The sequence below is a fragment of the Heterocephalus glaber genome, unplaced genomic scaffold (genome assembly GCF_053883595.1).
Source record: "Heterocephalus glaber isolate CG9 unplaced genomic scaffold, H.glaber_assembly_v1.0 deba00001442, whole genome shotgun sequence".
Taxonomy (NCBI): Eukaryota; Metazoa; Chordata; class Mammalia; order Rodentia; family Bathyergidae; genus Heterocephalus; species Heterocephalus glaber.
This window is the reverse complement of record NW_028258296.1, coordinates 27,405,854-27,430,998: the sequence shown is the minus strand read 5'-3', so window position 1 is coordinate 27,430,998 and position 25,145 is coordinate 27,405,854. Positions and strand designations below refer to the sequence as shown.

At 39.0% G+C, this 25,145-nt stretch overlaps 1 protein-coding gene and 3 pseudogenes across 10 annotated transcripts in view; all 4 read right to left on the bottom strand.

Annotated features, from left to right (window-relative positions):
- Positions 1–1,222: 1,222 nt before the first annotated feature.
- On the bottom strand, positions 1,223–4,270 carry LOC147827656 (small ribosomal subunit protein uS2B pseudogene; annotated as a pseudogene).
- Positions 1,691–5,540, bottom strand: LOC110348396 (mitogen-activated protein kinase 13 pseudogene; annotated as a pseudogene). The gene has a single exon (XR_015451982.1). The product of XR_015451982.1 is annotated as a mitogen-activated protein kinase 13 pseudogene (transcript).
- A 1,593-nt stretch (positions 5,541–7,133) lies between these two features.
- LOC147827655 (zinc finger protein 14-like) lies at positions 7,134–11,395 on the bottom strand (annotated as a pseudogene).
- Rpap2 (RNA polymerase II associated protein 2) overlaps positions 9,581–25,145 on the bottom strand; it is a 94,874-nt gene continuing 79,309 nt past the window's right edge. For 5 of the 9 annotated variants that reach the window (XR_015451975.1, XR_015451976.1, XR_015451979.1 and 2 more), the window contains one exon: positions 14,049–25,145. This exon is cut by the window's right edge and continues 17,232 nt beyond it. Coding sequence is in view for 3 of the 9 variants with exons in the window: in XM_021255374.2 (XP_021111033.2) it covers positions 11,987–12,128 (142 nt within the window). In the remaining 6 variants the exon portion in view is untranslated. Of the gene's footprint in view, positions 10,618–11,978; positions 12,129–14,048 lie in introns of those variants that run through there. The other 4 variants (XM_021255374.2, XM_021255375.2, XM_087213120.1 and 1 more) reach the window with 2 other exon arrangements.

Below are 25,145 nucleotides of genomic sequence, written 5' to 3'. Positions count from 1 at the left end.
CTTGGGCGTTCCCAAGAAAACCTGGAAGTAATGTTTTATTGTAGGATGTCACATACTTCAGTAGTGAAGAATGTCACATGAGACCAGGGCATGGGGGATCTGAAGACAAGACAGTGCGGGTTCTGAGTCAGTAGAACACATGACTGAACCACAGACTGGGTCAGGCACCCAGGGCTTTGAGAACCCCCTGGGTGCTTATCTCTTGCCAAGGCTGAGAACTCAGCAAAAGGCAGTATCAGCGTTTAGAAGGATCCCACAATACCTGTGAGAGTTAGGTTGGGTGGAGTGGAGCTCAGTGTATATCAAGGTTCTAGAAAAAGCATAGTAAAGTTAAGGAGAGAATATAAGAGAGGTGGGGAGAAAGAATCATGAAAATTAACTTTTAATATTTTTCATTTCTAGAGTTTTAGTCACTTTCCCTCCTATGTCCTTGAAAATATATTACTACCCAAAGACTTTAACCATTTTGGTTGGCTCTCAACCCTAGTTAACCTTGTCTTACTCATGGTTGCCACTGTTCTTGAAATTTTCTCCAAATTCAGACTTGTGTGTCTTAAGAAGCTCACACCCTGATAGCTTTCCTGTCTCTGGGTCTTTCCTCTGGAGGGTGCCTCGTCCCGGGCTGTGCTCTTCCTCATCTTGACCGTCAGCCCCACTTCGTAACACCCAATCCATCCTTCCATGCCTTCACAAAAGTCCTCTCCCATCTCTGACCACAACAGCAAAACTGGTGTGGTGTCTTTTAGGTGGTTACCATCTAAACCAGAATAGTTTTGGAAGTAAAAGGGGTGCTTTAGTTAAGAATGTTGGTGGACAACAAGTATAAATTAGAACTGTTCCAGGCACACCAGGATTATGTATCCAGTATTTATCCTAGTTGTGACACCATCCCACTGATAGGCTGATTTTGAGAGCAGTCTTTGGATCTCCTGCATCTAGCCAGAAGTTTTTTTTTAACACAGGGTCTCACTTTATAATTAAAGCTGGCCTTGAATTATGCAGTCCAGGCTGGACTCAAACTCATAGAAATTTTCCTGCCTCAGTCTCCTAAGTGCTGGGATTACAGCCACTTTCTTAATCTCTCTCTTAATCTTTCTATTTGGATTTATAGAACATTGCAAATATAGTAGAGTTTTTGTATACCTCTTAGCCATCTTTTCCCCCTTGTACCCTTGGAAATGCAAAAATATTAACATTTGTCAAAATTAAGAAGGTCTATTGGTTCATTACTATTAACCACAAAGTTTATTTGGATTTAACCAATATTTTCATTAATATCTTCTTTCTGTTCCAATCCAGAGCAGGGCAGCACACTGCATTTAGTTTTAATTTGTTCCTCAGGTGTGGCACTTTCTCAGCCTTTCCTTAATTTTTATGACCTTGACAGTCTTGAGGAATACTGGCTAAATACCATATAGGAACATGTCCCAACTGGGCTTGTTTTTTCTCATAATTAGACAGGTTATAGTGTATTGGGAGCATCCCACAGAAGTCAAGTATTTCTCATTATCAGGCAGGATGTGATATCCACATGCTATCACTGATCTTAACCCTTATCACACAATAAAGGTAGTTTTTTCCTTTCTGTATTGTCTTCTGGAAGCAAATCACTAAATTTAACCCACCCTCAAAGAGTAGGCTGAGGTCTACCTATTGGAAAGATATATATATAAATAAGTGGACAAGGGCCTGGGGAAGAATATTATATACATATTTATTTAGAAATGCACAAGGGCTGGGGGTTTATCAGTGGCGCTGCCTTGCAAGCACAAGGTCCTGAGTTCAATCCTTGGTACCGAGAAAAAAAAAATGGACAACTGTTTTCCAACGACCTTATTTCTGTTTTTAGTTTAAGAGCTTGTAGGAAAACAGCTTAAAAATCACTTTGTGGTTGTTCCCATTCAGTGGCCTGTACAGGAGTTGCAGCCTGGTCTTCAGTGGCAGGCTGAGTGCTTCAGTAAAGATCTGCTAGATCAGCACAGGATTCCTGCACAGCCTGCACCATGGAATGAATAGCGATAAACTCAGGAGCTTGTGTGGTCCATTTAGCTTGAAATTCCTCTTTTTCATAGCCTTTTCAGCACTGGCCTACTCTTTTCAGTCTCTTCAGAATTTTCTCATAAGCAGAGACCAGGCAGGACTTCCCATGAGTGCTTACTGGAGACTACACAGAACTTCCTAGACTACTGTCATATCAGACTGAGTGTCCCTTGTTGTCACATGGTTGGCAGTGTCCACGTGGCACTGAGGAGAATCTGTTACAGTAGTGGCAGGCATGTTAACATAAGATGCCTCTGAGAGGCTGGTCATCAGGACCATCAGGATGGTTAACCATCAGGATGATTACTTGCAAAAGATAGGGCTCCCAGAAGGCTGCCTGGATCTGGCTAGTGAGATATCCAGCAGCAAGAGTGACTTCAGTGGCACTAGCAAACTTAAGGACAGCCAGATGTCCAGTATTCTTGGAGAATATGACACTGGCATCTGCTGGGTTTTCAATGGTATAAGCTACTAGCAGATGTTTTTCCTTGGTTTTCTTCAGATTTATGATATAGATACCATCACTTTTCTTTTTTGTAGATGTACTTTACCATTTGGAAATAAAAGTTGGTGCCATCTAAGTGAGTTCCTGTTGCAAGGAATTTGGGGACATCCTCCTCCTCCATATACAGGACTTCAAAGGTTCTGGATATTGTGTTTTCCTTTTTGTGGTGCTGGGGATAAAACCCAGGGTCTCATACATGGTATGTAAGTACCACAGAGCTACACCTCCAGCCCATAAGTTTCTCTTTACATTATAACCCAGAGCAACGCAATATGGACCCCTCTCTGGGTAGTGTGGGTCTACATATATTATTTGGAATTCTTTAAGAAAGATGTTTCTTTCCCACTTATTCAGTAATTTTTATCAGTATGGACTCATGTATGTTTTATACATTTATATTTTTTACTTTGGATTATAATCCAATACTATTTTTTTTGGATGTTGTTATCATTTCAGCATTAGCCATTGGGAACCTTTTGGATTGTCTATGTCCCTTTGACATGCTCCTATCCTTTTCTGTTTGAGCAGTTGTTTACTTGAAATTATGTACATACATTTATTTCACCCATTTTATGTGCACAAATATCTTTAAAGCTTACAAAGTTGTGCAAGACAACTTTTAGAACATTTTTATCAGCCCAGAGAGACCCCTTGTACCTATCTACAGTCAATCCCTGCTTTCATTCTAAGCCCATGCAACCAGGTAGCTGCTTTAGAGATTTCTTTTGGACTTTCGTATAAATACAATCATACCTTATGTGGCCTGTTCATCAGGCTTATTTCACCTATCAAAATGTTTTTGAGGTTCATCTATGTTTGTACTCCACCATATGGATGTCATTTTAAAAAATCTATTTACCAGTTGATGGTCACTCAGACTGTTTTCAGCTTTTTTTTTTTGACAAATGTAATACCGCTGTGAACATTACATAAAATTCTTTGTATGAACACATTTTCATTTCTTTGCAGGTGGCATACTGAGTGCATTTGGGGGATAATATGGTAAGCTTATGTTTAAATTTTTAAACTAACACCTAGATTTTTTAATAATACCATAGTCATTCTAGTGAATATGATATATTTTTTGTTTTTTTTTCTTTGTGACTTTATTCGGAAATAGTCTTTGCAGATGTTAGTAGGGACCAAGACGAGATCAAACTGGATTTGGGTGGGCCCTAAATCCAATGACCACTATCCTTACAAGACAGAAGGACAGCTGGGTGTGGTGGCCCACCTGTAATCCCAGCACTTGGGAGGCTGAGGCAGGAGGATCACTGAGAGTTTGAGGTCAGCATGGGCTGCACAGTGAGTTCTTGGCCAGCCTGAACTACAAAGGGAGACCCTGCCTCAAAAAACAAAAAAAGGGCCAGGGATTTAGCTCAGGGTACTGCACCTGCCTTGCAAATGCAAGGTCCTGAGTTCAATCCCTGGTACCAAAAAAAAAAAAAAAAAAAAAAAATAGAAGGATGGAGACGGGAACACGGTGAACACACACACAGAGGCCAGAGTGACAGCTATAGCCAAGCAATGCCAAGGGTTGTCCAGAGCCACCATGAGCTAAAAGAAGGGGAGAAGGGCTCTCTTTTGTAGGGCCTTCTGAGGGAGCGGAGCCTGACCAACACCTTCACCTTGGACTTCAGAATTGTAAGAGCACAGACTTCTGTTGTAAGCCACCAGCAGGGCACAGAGGGTTACAGCAGCCCAGGGAAACTGATCCACTGCCATCGACAGGGAAGGAAAGGCCCTGCGCCCTGGACGGACAGATGACCTCCTAATGTTGCCTGGTGTGCTCTGAGCTCTTCCTTCCTGAATTCTGCAGCAGCCAGGCCCAGGGCAGGCACTCTGTCCTCTGCTTGGGGTTCTCTTTAGTGGTGACAAATAAATATTGGCCCCAGAGCAGCATCTGGGGGTGGCAGTCACTGCAGCTTCAGGCTGCTCGGGCGCCGAGAGTCCTTGTGGGTGATGGGGTTGAAGTTCACAATCTCCTTGTAGATGTGCTGCTTCCCCTCATCCACCGTGAGCCTCTCGTGCTCTAGGGGGTCACTGAAGGGCTGCTGCGCCTCCGTCCTCCTCAGGGTCCTGCAAGGGCTCGAAGGTGTGGGCGAGGGCCTGCGCGGTGGTCAGGTACATGTCCACATCCAGCTCCAGGATCTCCAGCAGGTCTGTGGCCTGCGGGCTGGCATGTGGGAAGAGCTAAGTGAAGTCCTGCTCTGTGGCAGGGACTGGATGTAGCCTTTGGCTGCTTTGTTGTTCAGCTTCTGCACAAACTCAGGACCCGGGACCCCCGTCACTTTTGAGGATCTGGGTCAGCCGGTCCAGGTAGTCTTTCCTCTTGAACAGGGTTTTCCTGGTCAGCATCTCCGCCATGATGCAGCTGACGGACCAGACGTCCACCGTCTGGTTGTAGTGCATCCAGCTGAGGATGACCTTGGGGGTGACCGCAGCGCATTACCACATAGCCGGTAATCTTGGGATCCACGTGCTGTGCCAGCCCCAAATCCAGGATCTTCAGCTCACAGTCCTTGTTCACTGCCAGGTTGCCCGGCTTCAGATCCCTGTGGATGATGCCAGCGGAGCTGGATGTACTTGAGACCCTTGAACATCTGGTACACCAGGTACTGGATCTTGTCCTCGCTGAACTCCATGCCCATGATCTTCTGAGATCCGTCTGCATGAAGAGCATCACCAAATAGAAGTCCTGGAAGTGGCGCAGGTAAGAGGCTGGGGTGAAGACATCCAGGAGCCCAATGACGTTCTCGTATTGCATGTGCTTCAGCAGGCACAGCTCGTGGTAGGCCCTCTTGGCGAAGATCTCGGACTGGAAGGGCCGGATCAGCTTCTTGATGGCCACCTTCTCCCCTGACCGCTTGTCTATGGCAGAGCACATCACATGTGCGTCAGGGCCGCGTAGGTCTTGGGCAGCTCCCAGGCTGTCTTGTTGACATCCTGCCTGTAGAAGCCCTTTTTCCAGATGAGGCTCATCCCTTGCACCAGAGCTCGGCAGCCCAGCGCGGCGGCTGTGGTCCCGGCCCACCAGGCCCCGCTCCTCCCCTGGCTGGGGCAGGGACACCTGCCCCATGGCCACCAGGTGCCCACATGACATTAATTTTGGTTTTGATTTCCTTTTTCTTAATAGTGATGGTACACATATTTTCATATGCTAAGCTGCTCGTATATTTTTGCTGAAATGTCTATTTGAATCTTTTGTCCATTTTAAAATTTGCCGTATTTTGAGTTTTAAGAACTATTTACATATTCTGCATACAAATCCTGTATCAGATACAGGATTTAGAAAAATTTTCTCCCAGTCAGTGGTTTGTCAATTAAATTTCTTAATGGTGACTTCTGAAATGCAAAAGTTTTATATTTTTAAATATTTTCTAGAATTTTAATGAAATATTGACATCAAAATTTTCATATTATTTCTACAGGTCTCCATTACATGAGTGATTTTCACAGAATTTTCAACACATAGGTTTCTATACATATATTTGTAGGGTTTCTCCACCATGTGACTTCTTTCATGTATTTAATAAAATCCGTGGTATGCTGAATGCTTTCCTACATTGCTTACATAGGCTTTCTCCCCAGTGGCACCTTGTTCATATGAGTGACACTGTATCAGAGGAACTTTTTCACACGTTTCTTACATACTCCCCAGTGTGTATTTTGTCTACAAAATGAAGAGATTGCATGAAATCTTTTCCCAAACTGCCTAGTTTCCCCAATGTGCCTTCTTTCATGTATTTGATGGCACTTTTGTCTACTGAGTGCTTTCCCACATTACTTTTCTTCCCAGTGCGAATTTCTGCATGTGTTTGACCAGTACTCCATTGGCTGAAGATTTCCTGCATTACTGATACACATAGTTTCTCTTCACTATGCCTTCTTTCATGTATTAGAAAATATTTTTGTGTAGGGTAAGTCTTCCCACATCATTTACATACATATGGTCCACATAGTGTGAATGCTTTCATGTCTTTGACAATGACTGAATGTGTTGAATGCTTTCCCACAATGGTTATATACATAAGTTTTCTCACCTGTGTGAATTCTTTCATGTATTTGACAATCTCTCTTTCCAATGAAAGATTTTCCACAATGCTTACATACATGGGGTTTCTCCCATGTGAATTCTTTCATGTATTTGACAATTTCTCTTTTGGGTGAAAGATTTCCCACAATGGTTACATACACAGAGTTTCTCCCCAGTGTGAATTCTTTCATGTACTTGACAATCACACTTTCTGTTGAAAGATTTCCTACAATACTTACATACATAGGGTTTCTCCCCAGTGTGAGATCCTTTATGTCTTTCAAGTGAGGACTTATCAGCAAATCCTTTTCCACATTGCTTACATACATAGAATTTCTCCCTGGTGTGAGTTCTTTCATGACTATGACACTGGCTGTTGAACGCTTTCCCACGTTGCTTACATACAATAAGGTTTATTTCTAGTGTGATTTTCTTCATGTATTTCATAACAACTCTGTGTAGTGAATGCTTTTCTACATTGCTTACATACATAGGGTTTCTGCCCAGTGTAAATTATTTTATGTTTGTGAAAGGAACGACTATGAGATGATTTCACACAGTCCTTAGTTACACAGGTCTTCTCTCAAGCATGTATTCTTTCATTGACTTGAATATAGTATGAAGACATAGAAGTTTTCTCACATTGTTTGAACTCATATGGACTCCCCACACTGTGATTTCTTTCCTGGGTTTGAACAACACTGGGTGTACTGGAGGCTTTCACATTCTTCTTACCTAGAAACGTTTTCTCCCTAGGGTGAATTTGTTCACTGAGTAGGGTTTCCCATGTGGCTCATGTTGACAGTTTCTCTCCAGTCTTTCTCATTTCATGTTTCTGAAAGGACTGGAAATCACTGGCGGTTTTTCCATGTTCACTACATTTATACAGAAGCTCTTCAAATCTCAAATACTTGTCTGCATCATTTCTTAGATTTCTTGAACAATTTTTGTACTGTTCTTCCATTTGCTGGTTACCCCTACAGCAGTCATATGCATACATGTTTCCCACATCACATCTCTGTAGAGCTTCTTTTGGGGTGGATTCAGCAAAGCCAATTCTGCCTTGGTAAAGTTCACAGCTACATCCTCAAAGGTTACAGTCTCATGCCTGACATGAGGATGCTATTCTCTGGCCAGCAAGTCTCATTTGACAGCGCATACAACCCAAACTCTTCTTCACCGACACAAGCTTCCTCCATGTTCTGTTGACATTGTGTGGCTTGTGGGTTGCCCAGGATCCTTTGAATGCAGCTGGGAGCCAGTAGAAATTACAGAAAAAGGTGGTCTAGTTAGCCGGGGACTCTCAGCAACCCACTCCTGGTATACACTTTAGCGCCATGATACAGGAAGAGCCCCCCAATTTTTATATTTTAATCCAACTTATGGATTGTGCTTTTGGTACCTTATGAACTCTTTTCCCAAATGAAGGTCATCTAAAGTTTTTCTCCCTGTTTCTTGTAAACATTTTATAGTTTTAGTTTTTACATTCAGGTTTCTGATCCATTTGAATTCTATATACTGTAAAGAACTTTTTTTTTAAATCTGCTACCCAAATCCAAATGTCCTAGTATTATTTGAAAAGATCTTTTCTCAGTGAAATGAATTATCCTGGCACCTTTCAAAATCAATTGACCATAAGTATGATTATTCCTGTATTCTCTCCTGTTTCACCAATCTATACCCATCTTTATATTAACAAATACTATTATTGTCACTGTATAATAAGTTTTGAAATCAGCAAGAGTTCATTTCTAGAATTGTTTTTAGCTATTCTGGATCCTCTGCATTTCCATATAAATTAAAGGATGAGCTTGTCAATGTTTCAAATAAGCATGCTATGACTTTTTCCAAACCAATTAACTGCATGCTTTTTTTTTCTCATTAGCTTATGTACTCATTTTAATTATATAAATTTATAAGGTATATTGGTAACTCAATACATGTATACAGTACATGATCAAGTCACAGTAGTTAACTTTTCTATCTCCTTAATATAGTTTGCTATCAGAAAAAATACAAATCAAAATCACAAAGAGATCTTATCTCAGAATGGCTAGAAGCACAAAGACAAAAAATAAGGGGCTGGTAGCCAGGTGTGGTGCTTGCACATCTGTAAACCCAGGTTTTGGAAGGCAGGTGTACTGCTGCAAGTTTGAGGCCAACTTGGGCTACATAGTGAGTTCAAGGTAAATCTGAACTACTTAGGGAAACCCTATTTCAAAAAAAACCAGGGTGGCGTGGGGTGGGGTGTAGCTCAGTAGTGGAGCACTTGCCTAGTGGTGGAGGCCTTGGCCACATGGAGAAGAGTTTGGAGGTTCCTTAAAAAACTGAAAATAGATCTACAGTATGATCTAGGTATCCCACCACTGAGTATATATCCAAAGCCAATGTTTACTACTGTATTGTTCACAACAGCTGAGATATTCACCATCAATGGATGAGTATTCATCCATAAAAAAGTATATTCTATCAGCAGCAAAATGTCTGGAAATGGACAGTATTATGTGAAATAAGTTAGATACAGAGAGACAAGTACAACATGGTCTCTTATTTCTGTATGTTTAAAAAAAGTCAATCTGAATGTTTGATAGGTACTGAGAAGTAATTCTAGTGTTCCACAGTACAGCAGGGTGACCACAGTTTATAATGACCTATATTTTATAAATAACTAGAGGGGAGGAGCTTGAAGGCTCTAAGCACACAGTAATGATAAAGAGATGGATATGTTAATTACCCCAATTTGACCAGTACATACTGTATTCATGTTCTGAAATATCATAGTGGGAGAACTGCTGGTTTAACAATATCAGACATTCCAATTCATTAACATAGAATGCCTTTTACATCTATACCTTTTTAAATTTCTCTAGATGTTTTATAATTTTCATTCAAGTCTTCTTATTCCTGAGTTTTTGGGGTTTTCTGATGCTGTTGTGAATGGAATTTTTTAATTTTTCCATTGCTGGTATACAAAAATAGTTGTTTTTTGTACATTGATATTGTAATCTGTGGCCCTGCTGAACTTTATTGGTTCTAGTACATTATAATTTTAATGGTTATATCCAGATGAGATTTAAAAAAAAAAAAAATCAAAGATGCCCCAGACCAACAATAGGGTAGTAGCATTCAGTCCTTTTCAATAGAGACAGTATGGCCTCCTGCCTTATTTTACAGACAACTGAAATGAAGTCCATAAAGTTCAGGTGACTTGGGCTGAGGATGTAGTTCAGGGGAGGGTGCTTGCATAGCTTGCACAAAGCCCTGGGTTCTTTTCCCAGAACTGAAAAAAAAAAAAACCATTTAGATGACTTGGCCACAAAGCTAAGAACAGAATTTGCATTGTTGGGTATTAGGATCTGTCATTTTCCCCAGTGTCTAAAGTTCCTCAAACTGTCTGAGATCTCCCATTGACTGCTGTGGAGGCAGCAATCTAAATTCTAGAGATTCTCTCTTATAAACAAACTAAAATGCTTCCCCCTTAAAAAAAAAAAAAATTGATTCTAGAACATCCCAGGATTCTCATTTTGGACTTGTAAGGTCAATTATCTTGCTTGGGATCATTTACAGGAGAGTTAGCTTCTTTAAAGAAGTCTAGACTTTTCTAAAGGACTTCATCTTAGATTGCATTTATTGACCTATTTACTGTTCTTTAGAGTTTATATTGGAAGGCCAAATGGTAATTTTTTTTGTCAATTGCTTTGATAACTGGTATCATTCAGAAAAACCAGGTTATTACATTTTCTTGAATATTGATTCCAGCTTCAATTTATGACTTCAGTTTTTTTCAAATAAAAATGCTATCTCTTATAGCCAAGGATGCAAGGACTTGGGTTATTTTTCTTGGGGTAATGGTTCTCCTCTGTTTGGGAAAATTATCCTCTGCAGGTAAGCACTGAGTGATAGGGAATGAAACTTGAGAATGTAAAGCTCTTTCTTGGAACCAAGCTAATTATTAGTCACCACTAGGCCATGACTATGGCTAGAATTCCAGATATGGTGAGAAGTTCATCTTCTGTTCTCTTTTCCTGAATTATACCTGTGAAACAAAAAAGGACAGTTTGAATAAGACACTTATTTTACCAGCTATTGTAGATACTGTGTTTTCTTCCCAATATATGTTCCATTTCTTTCCTATTATGTTACAACAATAGTTTGAATAGAAGAAACCCAGCGTCATATTCGGTTCCAGAGATAGGCCTTGACTGATCTAGGTCCACTAGAAAATTTCATTTCTCTCATTCCTTGCCAGAGTGGGTCAGCTCATGCCGGCATGTCTCATCTGAGGCCCATGAGCTACTTGCCCTTTAAAAAAATAATAAAATAAAAATATACTTAAGGAAGTTTTGTTACATACATTAACTATATATTTTATATGCAGTCAAACACAAATCACTGTGGCTTGGACAGGCCAAAAGACACCATGGTTCACAGCATTCCTATGGCCACATAGACTGGTTCAGGTATATCCTTGATTAGTGTGAAGTTCAAGACTCTCATCAGGAGAGTATAGTATATTATATATGAAACAGAACTACTGAATAATTTTGACACCTCTGGTACAGCTTCTAACATGGCCCCCAATGCTTGCTGCCTCCTGGTATTCATGTCTTTGGACAACCCTCTCATCTTGAATGTGGGCTGGACCTAGTGGTTAGTTTCTAATAAAATATAGCAAAAGTGATGGTAGTCACTTTTTTTTTTTTTTTGGCTCTGCCTGCAGTCTTGACCTGGCTGCTAGTTTTCATAGTCTGACTTCTCTTGAATGGCTCTTGGTAGTCACTTCTGACAATAGTTACAAAGACTGTGGCTTCCATCTTGGGTATGCTTTCTCACTTGCTCACTGTGAGGGAAGATATATGCCACTGATCCCTGGTACTAAAAAAAAAATCACTAAGGTTCTGCCTGGGTAGTGGGTGGTTTCATTGAAAGGAGCAGTAGGATAAAGACATTCACAATGAATCACTGCAGTAGCTGGGTTGAAGTAAATTTCTACTTCCTGGGAAGAAACATCACTGGGACATATGGGATGGCCTGGGCTTTAGTAAATAGTGAAGAGTTTTCTGGAATGCAAGAAGCATAACTAACTGTTACAGTCTACAAAGGAAGAATAGCAACAAGGATGGGGGACAAAGAAAAGTACTATAGCTAAAAGTGACTGAGGTAGCTGAGAACAAAGGGATAGTATGCTTTCCTTAGCAAACTGAGGGCATCTTGAAGTCTGTACAGTACTTGGTTTTGAAAATTTCCACAAAGGGCTGGGGGTATTTCTCAGTGTAGGATGCATAAGGCCCCATGTTTGATCTCCAGAACCAAAAACAACTCCCTCAATTTCCAAAGAAAAGAATCCACACAGGCAACAAATGAGAAAAATTCAAAGTGAAATATAATCCAACTTACCCCTCTGGTTAACAGCTAATTCTAAATACGATGGTTAAACTTTTAAGGTCTTCATTCTTTAAGTGTAATTCTTCAAGCAAGGTGGCTATAAACTGTGTAAATAACACATTTTTCGGAGAATGCTTCTGAATGCCAAGAACTGGGGTCAGTCTGAAACAACCAAAAATACTAAATGAGAAGAGTGAAGGGACTCATCTTCAACACTGCAGGGAGGATTGAGGTCTCTGATTTAACAAAATTCCCAGAGAAAAATGGGAAAATTTACTAAAAATTTACTAAAAATGATAGCAAAGTCTCCAGAAAAAAGAGCAAATATTAAGTCTGAATATGTTTTTTATTATGTCAGTAAAGCCTACTAAAATTCTGTTTAGAAAAGAAAATGAATTTCCATTTAGGGAAAGGTTATGGAGAGGAGCTGAGTACTGTTTAAAAAAATTTATATGGAACATTTGGATTATATTGCCGGAAAAAGATAATAAACACAATTACTTTTTGCATGAAACCTTAACATTGTTTTTTTTTTTTTGGTACCAGGGATTGAACTCAGGACCTTGTGTTTGCAAGGCAGGGGTGGTGCCACTGAGCTAAATCCCCAGCCCAACATTATTGTTTTAAAACACTAAATGAATTATGTCTCACAAGGCAATTAATATAAGGAATCATAAGCTTCCTATGATTTGTAAGGAATCCTATGCTTTTTTTCACTGTTTCTGGTAAATAACCCTGAAGACTGAACTGACTTCATATAATGGAATCTTTAAAGTAACTTTCATTGAAATGTGGTAAGCAAGATTTTTAAATAGTAATCAATCTAGGAGATTTAAGACTGTGAACACAGAGAGATGCCGAGTGGTCATAACCTCCTTTTTCACAAAGAAGAACCAAAATAACAAGAATGTACCTGCATTTTGAGGTGAGTGACCTTAGGAAAAGACTGGAAGTCAGCAAGAGAGAAAATGAAATCTTAAAAGATTTGGAGACCTGGGACAATAGCACAGTAAGAGAAACCAAATGTCCTGATATCACCCTACCCCCATAGCCAGAAGGGAGGGAATCTTCTTTTTTGCAAGGGTAAGGATGTAAGAGTCTCAGTGAATTGTATCATTGTGGATGCTGGCAATCCCAGCTATTGGGAAGTTTACAATCTCCCAGGCTGGCAGTTTACTTAGATAAGTAATCTAAAATCTGCACAGCAGGCTTGCTTTGGAAAAGGATCTCACATCATCTCCTAGGGATTCTCCCAGAGTGCAGTAGCCAGGGGCCATTTTGAGAAGTGAGCTACTAGGGATCAGAACACCCTGCATAACTGACTCTGGTACTCCACAGACATTCCACTGCACTGGCTTGGAGGGTAGCTGCCTTAAACCCAACTTGGTTGAGCAGGGTTCAGACTGTGATCTTATTTCTGCTGAGTGCCCTGCACTCTTTTTTTTTTTTTTCATTGTTCAAGAGTTTGATTGAGGTCTAGTATTTTGTTACTTATTTTTTGTCTGGTTGATCTATTTGTGACAGTGGGGTATTGAGGCCCCCCATTACTATTGTATTACTGCTTGATTTTTCACGTCCATTAGTATTTGTTTTATATAGTTGGGTGCACGAGTGTTTGGTACATATATGTTTATGATATCTCTTCCTCTTGGATTGTTCCCTTTACAAGGATGTAGTGGCCTTCTTTATCTCTCAATCAGTGTTGGTTTGAAATCTACTTGATCTGCAAAGAGGATAGCTACTCCTGCTTTTTTTTGGGTTCCTGTCTCATGGAGTATTGTTTTCTACCTTTTAACTTTCAGTCTATGAGTTTCTTTTTGAATTAAGTGTGTTTCTTGTATGCAGCATATTGTTGGATCTTGGTTCCTGACCCATTCTGCCAGTCTATTTTTTATGATTGGTGAGTTGAGACCATTAACATTCATGGTTATAACTGATACGAATTGACTTATCATTGTCATGACTCTTTCTTTTTGTGGATTCTTCCCCTTTGCATTTAATTTGTTGTGCCTGATGGATTCATTCTGCTGGGCTTCCTGGTGTTGTGATCCTCATTGTTTTTTCCTAGGATATTGTCTAAAATTTTTCAGAGTGCTGGTTTGGTATTCATGAAGTTCCTCAGGCGCTCTTTGTCATGAAAGTATCTTATTTCTCCATCAATTTTGAAAGATAGTTTTGTAGGACAAAAGATAGTTTTGCAGGACACATCAATCTGGGTGGGAGGGTGTTTTCCTTTAGGGCTTGGAATACACCACTCCAAGCTCTTCTTGGCTTTAGGGTTTGCGTTGAGATGTCTGCTGTGATGCTGATGGGCTTCTCTTTCTATGTGATTTGTTTCTTTCCTCTAATTGCTTGTAGAATTTTGTTCTTCTGTTGGGTTTCTGGAATCTTAACTATTATATGCCTATGTGTAGGTATTTTTTGATCAAAACTAGTTGGAGTCCTATATGCCTCCCTTATCTGTATGTCAAGTTCTTTTCCCTGCTTGGAAAGTTTTCTGCCATCACTTCTGTGAAGAGTTTTTTTTTTAATGTCATCTGCACTCTCTCCTTTTTCTTCATTGACTTCGATCAGTCTTATTTTATTCTTCTTTGCATTGTCTAGCAGCTGCTGGATTGATTTCTTGTAGTCCCTTACTATTTTAAAGGAATTTTTCTTTTCCTGGTCACTAATTGCAATCTTATCTTCTATATCTGAAATTCTGTCCTCACATTGGCTCATTCTTCTGTGTAAACTTTTAATGGAGATTTTAATCTCCTGGAAATCTGTGTGCATTTGTTTTATGGATTTCATTTGTTTCCTATGTTGGGATTCCATCATGTTCCTCAGCTCCTCTATTTTTCTATCTGTGTCTGCTGTAGATTTATTAATCATGTCTTGCACTATGGGCACAATCTGTGCTGTTATCTGAGAAATTATTTCTGATTTCATTTTTTCCAGATCCTCTTTTGTTGCCAGTTCAGGGAGTCCAAGGTGGTTGAGTATCAGAGTGTTCTATCTTGTTTTCCTTTGGGGTTGCTGTAGGTGATCTGGAAGTCTGGTTTTGAGGCTTCTTGTTTATATGTCTTCTCATTTCCACAAGGGGAGGGGGAAGTGCTGCTGGTGCCTGCACGGCTCACCTCCTCTCTGCCCTGCACTCTTAAGTGACAGGTGTTGTGACATGGAGGAGAATGGAGGGCACCATCTTTGTGAATAAGATTAAGGTGCATGGTCTCTAACACCAAGTGTGGGGCCAGATGCCCCTGGATTCATGCCAGTGCCAGGACTGAAGGCAGGTAACCATTTGGCTGTAGGTGCTCTTCCCTCCTGTGCAGTACTCAGCTGCGTGCTACAAGAGTAGGGAGGGAACACTGTTTCCTGCTGCTACATGCCTACAAGGACATGTGTGGCCAAGGGCCCACCTCTCCAGAAGAACTCTGCCCAGCTCTGTCCATGGGCCCTGTAATGGCTTATATCTAGATGTCCAAAGCCTCATGTTCACAGGTGGGGCTTTTGGGAGGTAGCTGGATCATGGGTGTGTGATAAATGGATTAGTCCACCAACCGGTTTAGCATAGTTTAGGGTGTGAATAATAAGGCCCACCTTAGGTGTGGTGGCACCAACTAATGGGCATGTAGCCTGAATAGAATAAAAAGGGAAAGGAAAACTTGCTGCCTCCTGCCTACCCCACCATGAAGTGTTTCTCCCCTGCCATGTTCCTCTGCCCTGCTACTCTGCTTAGGAACTAGCCAAATATGGACTGAAACTTCTACCAACTGTGAGCTAAAATAAACCTTTCCTCTTTTAACTTGTGGGTGTTGGGTATTTTGCCCCAGAAATAAATTAACTAAGACTGGCCCACTCCCAGTTGGGGACTGCCAATGAAGCAACAGAAGGGAAAAGGGAATACCATAATTCCCATTGCCATCTTCCCTATGCAGCAGTTCCTGCCCCTGTCCTACTCCTGCACCTTGTCTAAGCACTGTCAGAATAGAGTGTGAGGGGGTGCTGCAGCTCCTGCCACTGCCTCTCCCTGGCAGTATCTGAGGCTGTACTACTGAATGGTCAGAGAACAAATACGGCAGGCCTCTCACCATTGCTTGGAACCACTATTGCTAGAGGCCCTTGCTAGTTACAGATCTAGCATCAACTATGTCTGAAGATATACCTATTGCCTGATAAGGGCCACCACACCTAATGTAGGACTAGCCACATAGCACCTCATACCCACATACCTGCCTGAACTGCTTGTGTCTCCATAAAGACCTGGGTCCATGACTCTGCAATGTTATGCACTGTGCTTAATCACAACCAGAAAGTTTTAAGCAGACTGTATTACAGTGTGCAGCTACAATCAAAGCTGACAATGTATAACAAACATCACCCTAAGACACATCATCAGGAGAAAGCTGCTTATTAAGAAGATTGCTCCATAAAAGTGGTGCAACTGTCTGATTCACTAAATGAGCACATCTTAATGTAGGAGCACAAGAAATATGAAAAAACAAGGTAATAGAATGCCTCCAAAATAAGTAACAGATTCCAAAGAAATAAAAACAGATGAAATGCCCAATAAAGAATTTAGAAATGATTATTATAAAATAGCCCAATAAAATCCAAGGGAATACAAATAAACAATTAAATAAAATTAGGCATATATAGGATGTAAATGAAAAATTCAACAAAAAGATTGTGAAAAAGAATAAAAAATCTTGGAAATGAAGAGCTCAAAAAGTCAAATACAAAATACAGCTGACAAACTGGAACAAGCGGAAGAATGTCTGTGTTTGAGAAGTTATTTTTCTGAAATATCTCAGATGATGATGACAAGTACCACCATAAACAAAACCAAACCAAAAAAACAATGAAAAATGGAAAAGAAGGAAAAATAGAGTATTCAAGACCTATGAGCCACTATTAAATGAAGAAATATTTGTATTTTCAGAATATCTGAAGGCAAGGGGAAAAAAGTTAAGGACACAGAAATCCTATTCAATGAAATAATACAAAACTTGTTAAATCTTGGGAAAGACAGGGACATTCAGGTACTTGAGATTTATAGGACCCTAGACAGACAATTTCAGAAAAAAGATATTCACCTTTGCATATTATAGTTAAACTGTCAGAAATACAAAGCAAAGAACTTTACAATCTGCAAGAGAAAAATCAAGTCATATTGAAGGGTTATCTTATTGTGTTAGCTTTCCATTAATGACACAAAATACTTGAGGTAATCAACTTAGTACAGTGGACCCTTGAGTTACAGCCAGCCTGACATATGAACAACTTGAATTATGAGCAGAATTTTAGTTTTAACTTATGACCAAAGTTTTGAGTTACAACCTGAATGCTGGCTGCTTGTTCTTCCAAATAGTCTCAGAGACAGATTTAACCCTTAAAGAGTTCTGGAAGGAATATTACTATATCCTTTCCTGTGTGGAGTTGAGAAATCCTGGGCCAATGTCTCTCTAAGGACACTGAGCTCTGCCTGTATACAGGAGAGAGACTTTGAAGGCTGTGTAGAGGAACTTGAGCCTTCTGTTAACCAACTTCAACACATGGGACATGCAGGATCGAAACTGTAGCACCCACTAGACTAACAAACTTCTCAGCAGAGATATTATAGGCCTTGAGGGAATGGAATGACATATTCCAAGTCCTGAAAGAAAATAACTGCCAACCAACATTACTATATTCAGTAAGGCTATCCTTCAGAAATAAAGGAGAAATAAAGACTTTCTAAGACTAGCAAAAACTGAAGGAATTCATGAACAACAGATGAGTCTAATGAAAGATTAAGTCCTGCATTTATAAGTGAGAGATAACCACTACTATGAAAGAATGTGAAAGTATAAATCCCATCAGAATAACACACAGAAAAGAATCAAACATCAATAAACCATTAAATCATATAGAGAATATTCAAAACAACTAAAAGTTAACAAAATGACAGCAATACATCCTTATCTATCAATAATAACCCTGAATGTAAATGGACAAAATCCTCCAGTTATAAGATGAATGGATTTAAATGACTGAATGGATTTAAAAAACCTAACAACACGTTACCTACAAGAAACTCACCCAGTAAACACAGAGAAAATGGTAGTCCAAGCAGATGGAAACCTAAAGCAAGCAAGATTAGCTATACTCATATCTGACAAACAGGCTTTAAGATAAAAACTGTAAGACTAAACAAAGATGGTCACTAAATAATGATCAAGGGTTCAATAAGTGGATATAATGAATCTAAATCTACATGTGTCTAATGTTAGAGTAGCCTATTTTATAAAATAAACACTATTACTCTCAAAGAGAGAGAGAAGTTCCAGAACAGTAATAGTGGGGAATTTCAACACTCCATTTTCATCAGTGGGCAGATCATTCAGACCAAAAAAACAAAAACAAAGCAATACCAGAGTTAAACCATATTTACAAATCAAATACTTTTATAGAATATTCCAACAGAACATTTCAAGAGCTGCAGAACACACATTCTTTTCATCAGTAGATGGATCCAAATATACTAGGACCCAAATGATTCATAACAAATAAAAAAAAAATCATATCAAGTTTTTTTTTTGGAGTACCAGAGATTGAACTCAGGACCTTGTGCTTACGTGGCAGGCAGCAGCACCACTGAGCTAAATCCCCGGCCCAACAAAATCTTTTCTGATCACCATAGAATAAAATGAAGTCAACAAAAGAAATTTCATAAACTATACAAATTTTTGAACAAAACACTGTGTGTACGGTACTGGGGATTGAACCCAAAGCCTTTGTACTGAGCCTTTTCCCTCCTCTCCTCCCCATCCCTTCAACACCTCTCTCATCTCATCATTTTGTTTTTTTAGACAGGATCTTAAGTTGCCCAGACTGGGCTTAAACTTGTGATGCTTCTGTCTCTGCCTGCCAGATTGCTGAGATTACAAGTGTGCACACCACATCCAGATTAAATAAAACTCTCTTGAACAAATGGCTTGATTACTGAGGAGGTCAGATGGGAAATTAAAAATTGCTTGAAACAAATGAAAATGGAAACAACATTCCAAAAACTTGTAGGATGCAGCAAAAGCAGCACTAAGAGGGAAATTTATAGCCATGAGTGCCTAAATTAAAAAAGGGACGATTTCAAATAAACAACCAAACAGTGCATGTCAAGGACTTAGAAAAGCAAAGACAAACCAAATCTAAAATCAATAGCAGAGTAGAAATGAAAAAGAGCCAGGAATAGTGCCAAATGCCTGTAATCCCACTACTTGGGAGGCTGAAGCAGGATTGCAGTCAGTTCAAGGCCAGCTTGAGCTACACAGTGACTGGGAGGCTGAGGCAGGAGGACTGCAGTGAGTTTGAGGCCAGCCTGAGCTACACAGTGAGACCCTGTCACCAAAAAAAAAAAAAAAAAACCTAAAAAACAACAACAAAAAGGCAAGAGACAAAAAAAAGATAAACAAAATTGACAACTTAGCTAAATCAGCCAAGAATAAAAGAAGTCCCAAATTAATAAAATTAGAGGTAATAAAGGAGACATTACAGGTGATACTACCAAAATACAAAAGATAATTAGGATTATTATGAAAAACTATACACTAACAAATTGGAAAACCTAGAAGAAATGAATAAAGTTCTGGATAAATATGACCTACCAAAATTGAACCACAAAAACATAAAAAACCTGAACAGGCCAATAACAAGTAATGAGATTGAATCACTAACAAAATGTCTTCCAACAAAGAAAAGCCCAGGATTGGATGACTTCATTGTTGAATTTTACCAGACTTTTAATGCCAAATCTTGTCAAACTGCTCCACAGATTGAAAGGGAGAGATCCTTCTAAAACTCACTGTATGAGACCAGTATTACCCTGAAACCAAAACCAGACAAGGACATAATAAAAAAATTATAGACCAATGTCTCTGATGCATAGACGCAAACATTTTCAATAAAGTACTAGGAAATTAATTGAGAAGCACATTAAAAATCATTCATTAAAATCAAGTTGACTTCATCATAGGGATGCAGGGATGGGTCAACGTATGCAAATCAGTAAATGATACATCCAATCAACAGAATGAAAGACAAAAATCATATGATCATCTCAAGATGTAGAAAAGATGGTCATGATGGTGCACACCCATAACTGTAGCATTCTGGGAGGCAGAAATAGATAGATCACAAGGATAAGCCTAACCTGGGCAACTTAGGGAGATCCTCCCTCAAAAAAAGGTGTGTGGGGGCTAGGGTTGTAGCTTAGTGCAAAGACCCTGCGTTCAATCCCTGGTAACACACACACACACACACACACACACACACACACACACACAGAGGGGTGGGGATGTAGCTCAGTGTGAAGGGCCCTGGGTTCAGTATTCAGTCCTGAAAAACAAAAATAGAAAAAGCATTTCATAAAATTCAACAAGCCAGTTGTGGTGACACATGCCTATAATCCCAACACTCAGGAAGCTGAAGCAGGAGGATCACAATGAGTTTGCGGCCAGCCAAGGATACATAGTTAAAAAAAAAAAATCCCCATTCACCCTTCATGATAAAAGCCCTAAATAAATGAGGTATAGAAGTATCGTACCTCCACATAATAAAAGCTATGTATGACAGACCCACAGGCAACACTATACTAAAAGCATTTCCTCTAAGATCAGGAAAGCAACAAGGGTGTCTCACCACGCTTCTACTCATTATATAAGCAAAACTTCTAGAGTAATTAGGCAAGGGAAAGAAAAATAGGAAAGGAAGAAGTTAAATTATCCATGTTTGCAGATGAGGTTATCCTATACAAAGAAAAACCTAGTGATTCCACCAAAAGACTATTAGAACTGGTAAATGAATTCAGGAAAGTAGCAGGATACAAATCAATATATACAAATTAGTAGCTTAAAAAAAATCAACCAATTTGCTGAGAAAAATCCAAAGTAAAATAACAAACAAAAACCTAAGAATAAACTTAACCAAAGAAGTGAAAGATCTCTACAATGAAAATTACGAAACACTGATGAAAGACCTCAAAATATGGAAAGACCTCCCATATTCATGGATCAGAAGAAGTAATATAGTTAAAATGCCTGCAGTACCCAATGCAATACCCATGAAAATACCAATGATGTTTTTCACAGAACTAGAAGTAGTAATGGAAACACTAAAGACCCTGAATAGTAAAAGCAATCTTAATCAAAAAGAACAAAGCTGAAGGCATCATAATACCTGATTTGAAGCCATAGTACAGAGCCATCGTAAGTATGACAGCCTGGTATAAGCATAAAAACACATACATAAATGGAATGGACAAGAGAGCTAAATGATCCTCAATAAAGGTGCCAACAATAAACACTGGAGAAGGGCAGCCTTTCCAATAAATGATGCTGGGAAAACTGGATATCCACATGTAGAGATTGAAACTTGACCCTTACCTCTTACTCTCTCTCTCTCTCTCTATATATATAAAAAAAACTAAAAATAGGTCAAAGATCATTTGAAATTCTAAACCTACTTTAAGAAAACAGGGGAAACAATTCACAACATTGGTACACGCGATGGTTTTCTAGATAGGACCCTAAAAAGCATAGGAAACAAAAGCAAAAATGACAAATGAGATTATATCAAACTAAAAAGCTTTCTCATAGCAAAGAAATCAATAGAGTGAAAAGACAACCTATAGAATAGGAGGAAAAACTCACCAATGATTTTTTTTTTTGGTACCGGGGATTGAACTCGGGACCTTCCGATTTTGAGGCAGCCGGTGGAACCACTGAGCTAAATCCCCGGCCCACCAACAATTTTGATAGGGGAGTAATATTCAGAATTATATCTCAGAAAATTTAAAAAAACAAGTAATCCAATTAAAAAGCTGAATGGTCTGAATAGACACTTCTCAAAAAAAATATAAGCTGGACCTGGTGGTGCACACTTGTAATCCCAGATACTTGGTAAACTGAGGCAGCACAGCTGAAAGTTCAAGGACAAGCCTGGGCAACTAAGCAAGACCCTGTTCCCCTGCCACAGAAGAACTACAAATGGCAAAAAAAAAATACATGAACAAATGCTCAATGTCAATAGCCATTAGAAAATGCAAATTAAAACTACAATGACATACCATTTTATGCCAGTTAGAATGGCTATTAAAAAAACAATTAACAAAACCCACCAAAATGTACTGGATAAGGCATTCTTATACACTGTTGGTGGGAACATAGATCATTACAGCTATATGGAGAATAGTATAGTGGTTCCTCAAGAAAATTTCATAAACATTTTCATCTCCAGAGAGAATGTTTCCCAGAGTCCTTGCAAGTTATACTCCTGGAAAGCCTTTTGGGGAAAAAAAATTCCTTTTTTCCCAATAGGCTCATATTTCTCACAAAGCTCTTTTAGATGCTTATTTAAACTTGGTCATTGCCACTGGGCACATCAAATATAAATAAAACTTTTGGGTTTAAATTAATAAAGTTCAAGAAATCAGAGCAGATCAGTTCTGAGGTAGTGTGTGTGAAATACGAAATGTTTTCCCAGAGAGTTTCCCTCCTTGCTTGGCTGTCATGTACAGAAAGTAGAAGTAAAAGGAAAAATTTGTCAGAACAGCCCAAAGATAGCCACTTTTCCAGGAGGAAGTAATTTCTTTATATCTCTAAACCTATCTTAGCAAGAAGCAGAGACTAGGTGACTCTAATAATCCAGGGAAATTGACACAGTTCTGCCTGGAAAACTATTCCTTCTCCATCTCTCCTCATTACTTTACAGCTAGGGGATGGAGTACCAAGTACTCACACTTCATGAGCTTCATCTATAGCTATTTTCCCAAAGGCAGTTCATACTGGGAGACATGACTACTCTTCTTATAATGACATGCCCAAGATGAGTACTTAGGTAAGCTAAACAGTTGTGGCCAGTTTTTCGTGAGGGACCATCCTGAAGAGATGGAACCTAGAAGTTAATTTTGGCTTTTATATCACACTTAGGTAATATAATATCTAAAATAAAAGCTGCTGCTTCCCCACAATAAAACCAAAAGTACCAAGAATGGGATAACATTGGTTAAAATAAAACCAAGAAATTCAAAAAAGGCAGATCAAATATGTCAACACCACATTTTATATTTAAAATGGTATTTATGTGATACATCCAAAACAATTTCTCTTTCAAGACTAGTATTCAGCTCATGTATAAAAGTAAGGTTTTCTCAATTACTTCTCCAAAATTTCCAAAACTAACCCTAAAATTAGAAGTAACTGATGACTTCCTGTTTCTCAACCTGTATACTCCTAGAAGTGCAAAAAAAATGAGGAGTCATTATGGAAAAAAAACCTTTTTTAAGAGAACCTCTTTAACAACTACCTTTACCAGAAAACAGGAATAGTAAAATCTCTCTGGCAAATTTACAAGACTGAAATGATTCTATAAATTAATAAGTTCGGTACAAGATATGTTCAAATTAATCTAAAAGTTTTTTTTTAAATAAGGAAAAGCTAGAGCAAAGTAGAATCCTTATCTGGGGGTTAGGAGAGAGCAACTATGTAATTCCACTCCATGCTCCTGAGTCCATGGAACTGCGCTTGTCAATCAGGCATTCTTTGCCTAATGAACTTGGACCTGCTTTGAGAATTCTCAAAACAGGACTCTGGGGCCAGGGATTTAGCTCAGTTGTTTCGCCACCTGCTGCGCAATTGCAAGGACCTGAGTTCGATCCCTGTTACCAAAAACAAAACAAAAAAAACACCCCAAAAAAACCCCAAAACAGGACTCTAAGCATCCAACTCAACTCTTTACACCTGAATCTTGAGATGAAACCTATTTATTCCCCAATCTAATGGCAAGCCCCAGGGGAACTATGTACTGCATATAACCCAGTTCTAATCCTAACTCTGCCAAGAATGCTTGTGTGATTCTGGGCTAAGTTGAATGTTCAATCAAAGCTTACGGTCTGTCTATAAAGTGAGCTAATAATACTTAAGTACCTTAAAAGAATATTACAAAATTCAAATGGTTGAGTATTGCGGGTGAGTAGCTCTTATCAATTAGAACGACTATAATACCAAATAACACCATGTACTTACTGCCTATGAGTACTTACTGTGTACTTGTTCTGAGCTTGGATAATTTACTTTAACTGTACAGTGAGGCAAAGGGATGTAGTTTTCAGCTCCACTTTATGGTCAAAGAAACAAAGGCACAAAAATTGAACCTCCCCATGTTCACAAAGATAGTAAGTCAAGACTCTGAGCCTAAGCAAGCAATTTATCCTAAAAAGCCAAAATTCTTACCCAATAATGTTTTTGTTCTTTGTAGGCTGTCAAACACTATTTAAATTTGATCTTTACTTACCTGACTGAGATGTGCTAAGCCCCCAATGAATATGGAGGAAGAACAATGATTTAAATTTTCTTTAGAGAATTAAAAATTTTAAAATGGCATGTGGTTGGCAGGTAGAAAGAAGTGTTGACAAATTACACAAGGTTTTGTGTCTGTTAAGAGATAGGAGTATCAACTTAGGGTTTCACGATTTCTGCAAGTCATCACACAGACAGGTAGCAGTCTTCAGACACCTGGAGCCAGATTTGCTGCTATTCTAACACTTGAGCTCTATGTGTTGCTACACAATTATACTCCTGGATAGTTAGTTAATGATATTTCCTTATTCCCTCATCTTTCTCTCTCTCTCTTTTTTTGGTACCGGGGATTGAACTCTGGTCCTTGCGCTTGCAACAGGTGGCAGAATCACTGAGCTAAATCCCCGGGCCTCATCTTTCTCTTTAATCTTTAACTGAAAAGACTTTCTTTCCTACCCCCAGCCCCAACACAGAATGTAAAATGGTTACAAGATTATATAATACTAACATTCTAAGAGTTATAAATCTACTTAAATTCTTTTTGGAATAAGGTGAGATATAAATGAATATGCATGCTCTTAATAGTTCCTGTGTACTTCTAAATAATAATCCAGTGGGTTACTTCTGGGGTAATGTAAAAATTGTGCTCTGCCTTTAATATTATCCTCTCTAAAAACCAGGTTCATGAATATAAAAAAATGAAGAATAGTTCTGACAAGTTATAAAGTAATAATAATACATTAAGAAAGATACTGATCCTTAAAAATCGAACAGGGTAAGTTAAGATTTGCCTCTATTTTCAATGTAACTTACATTTAAAGTGAACATGGGCTATATGTAATCTTTGTTCTCCAAATTCCGTATC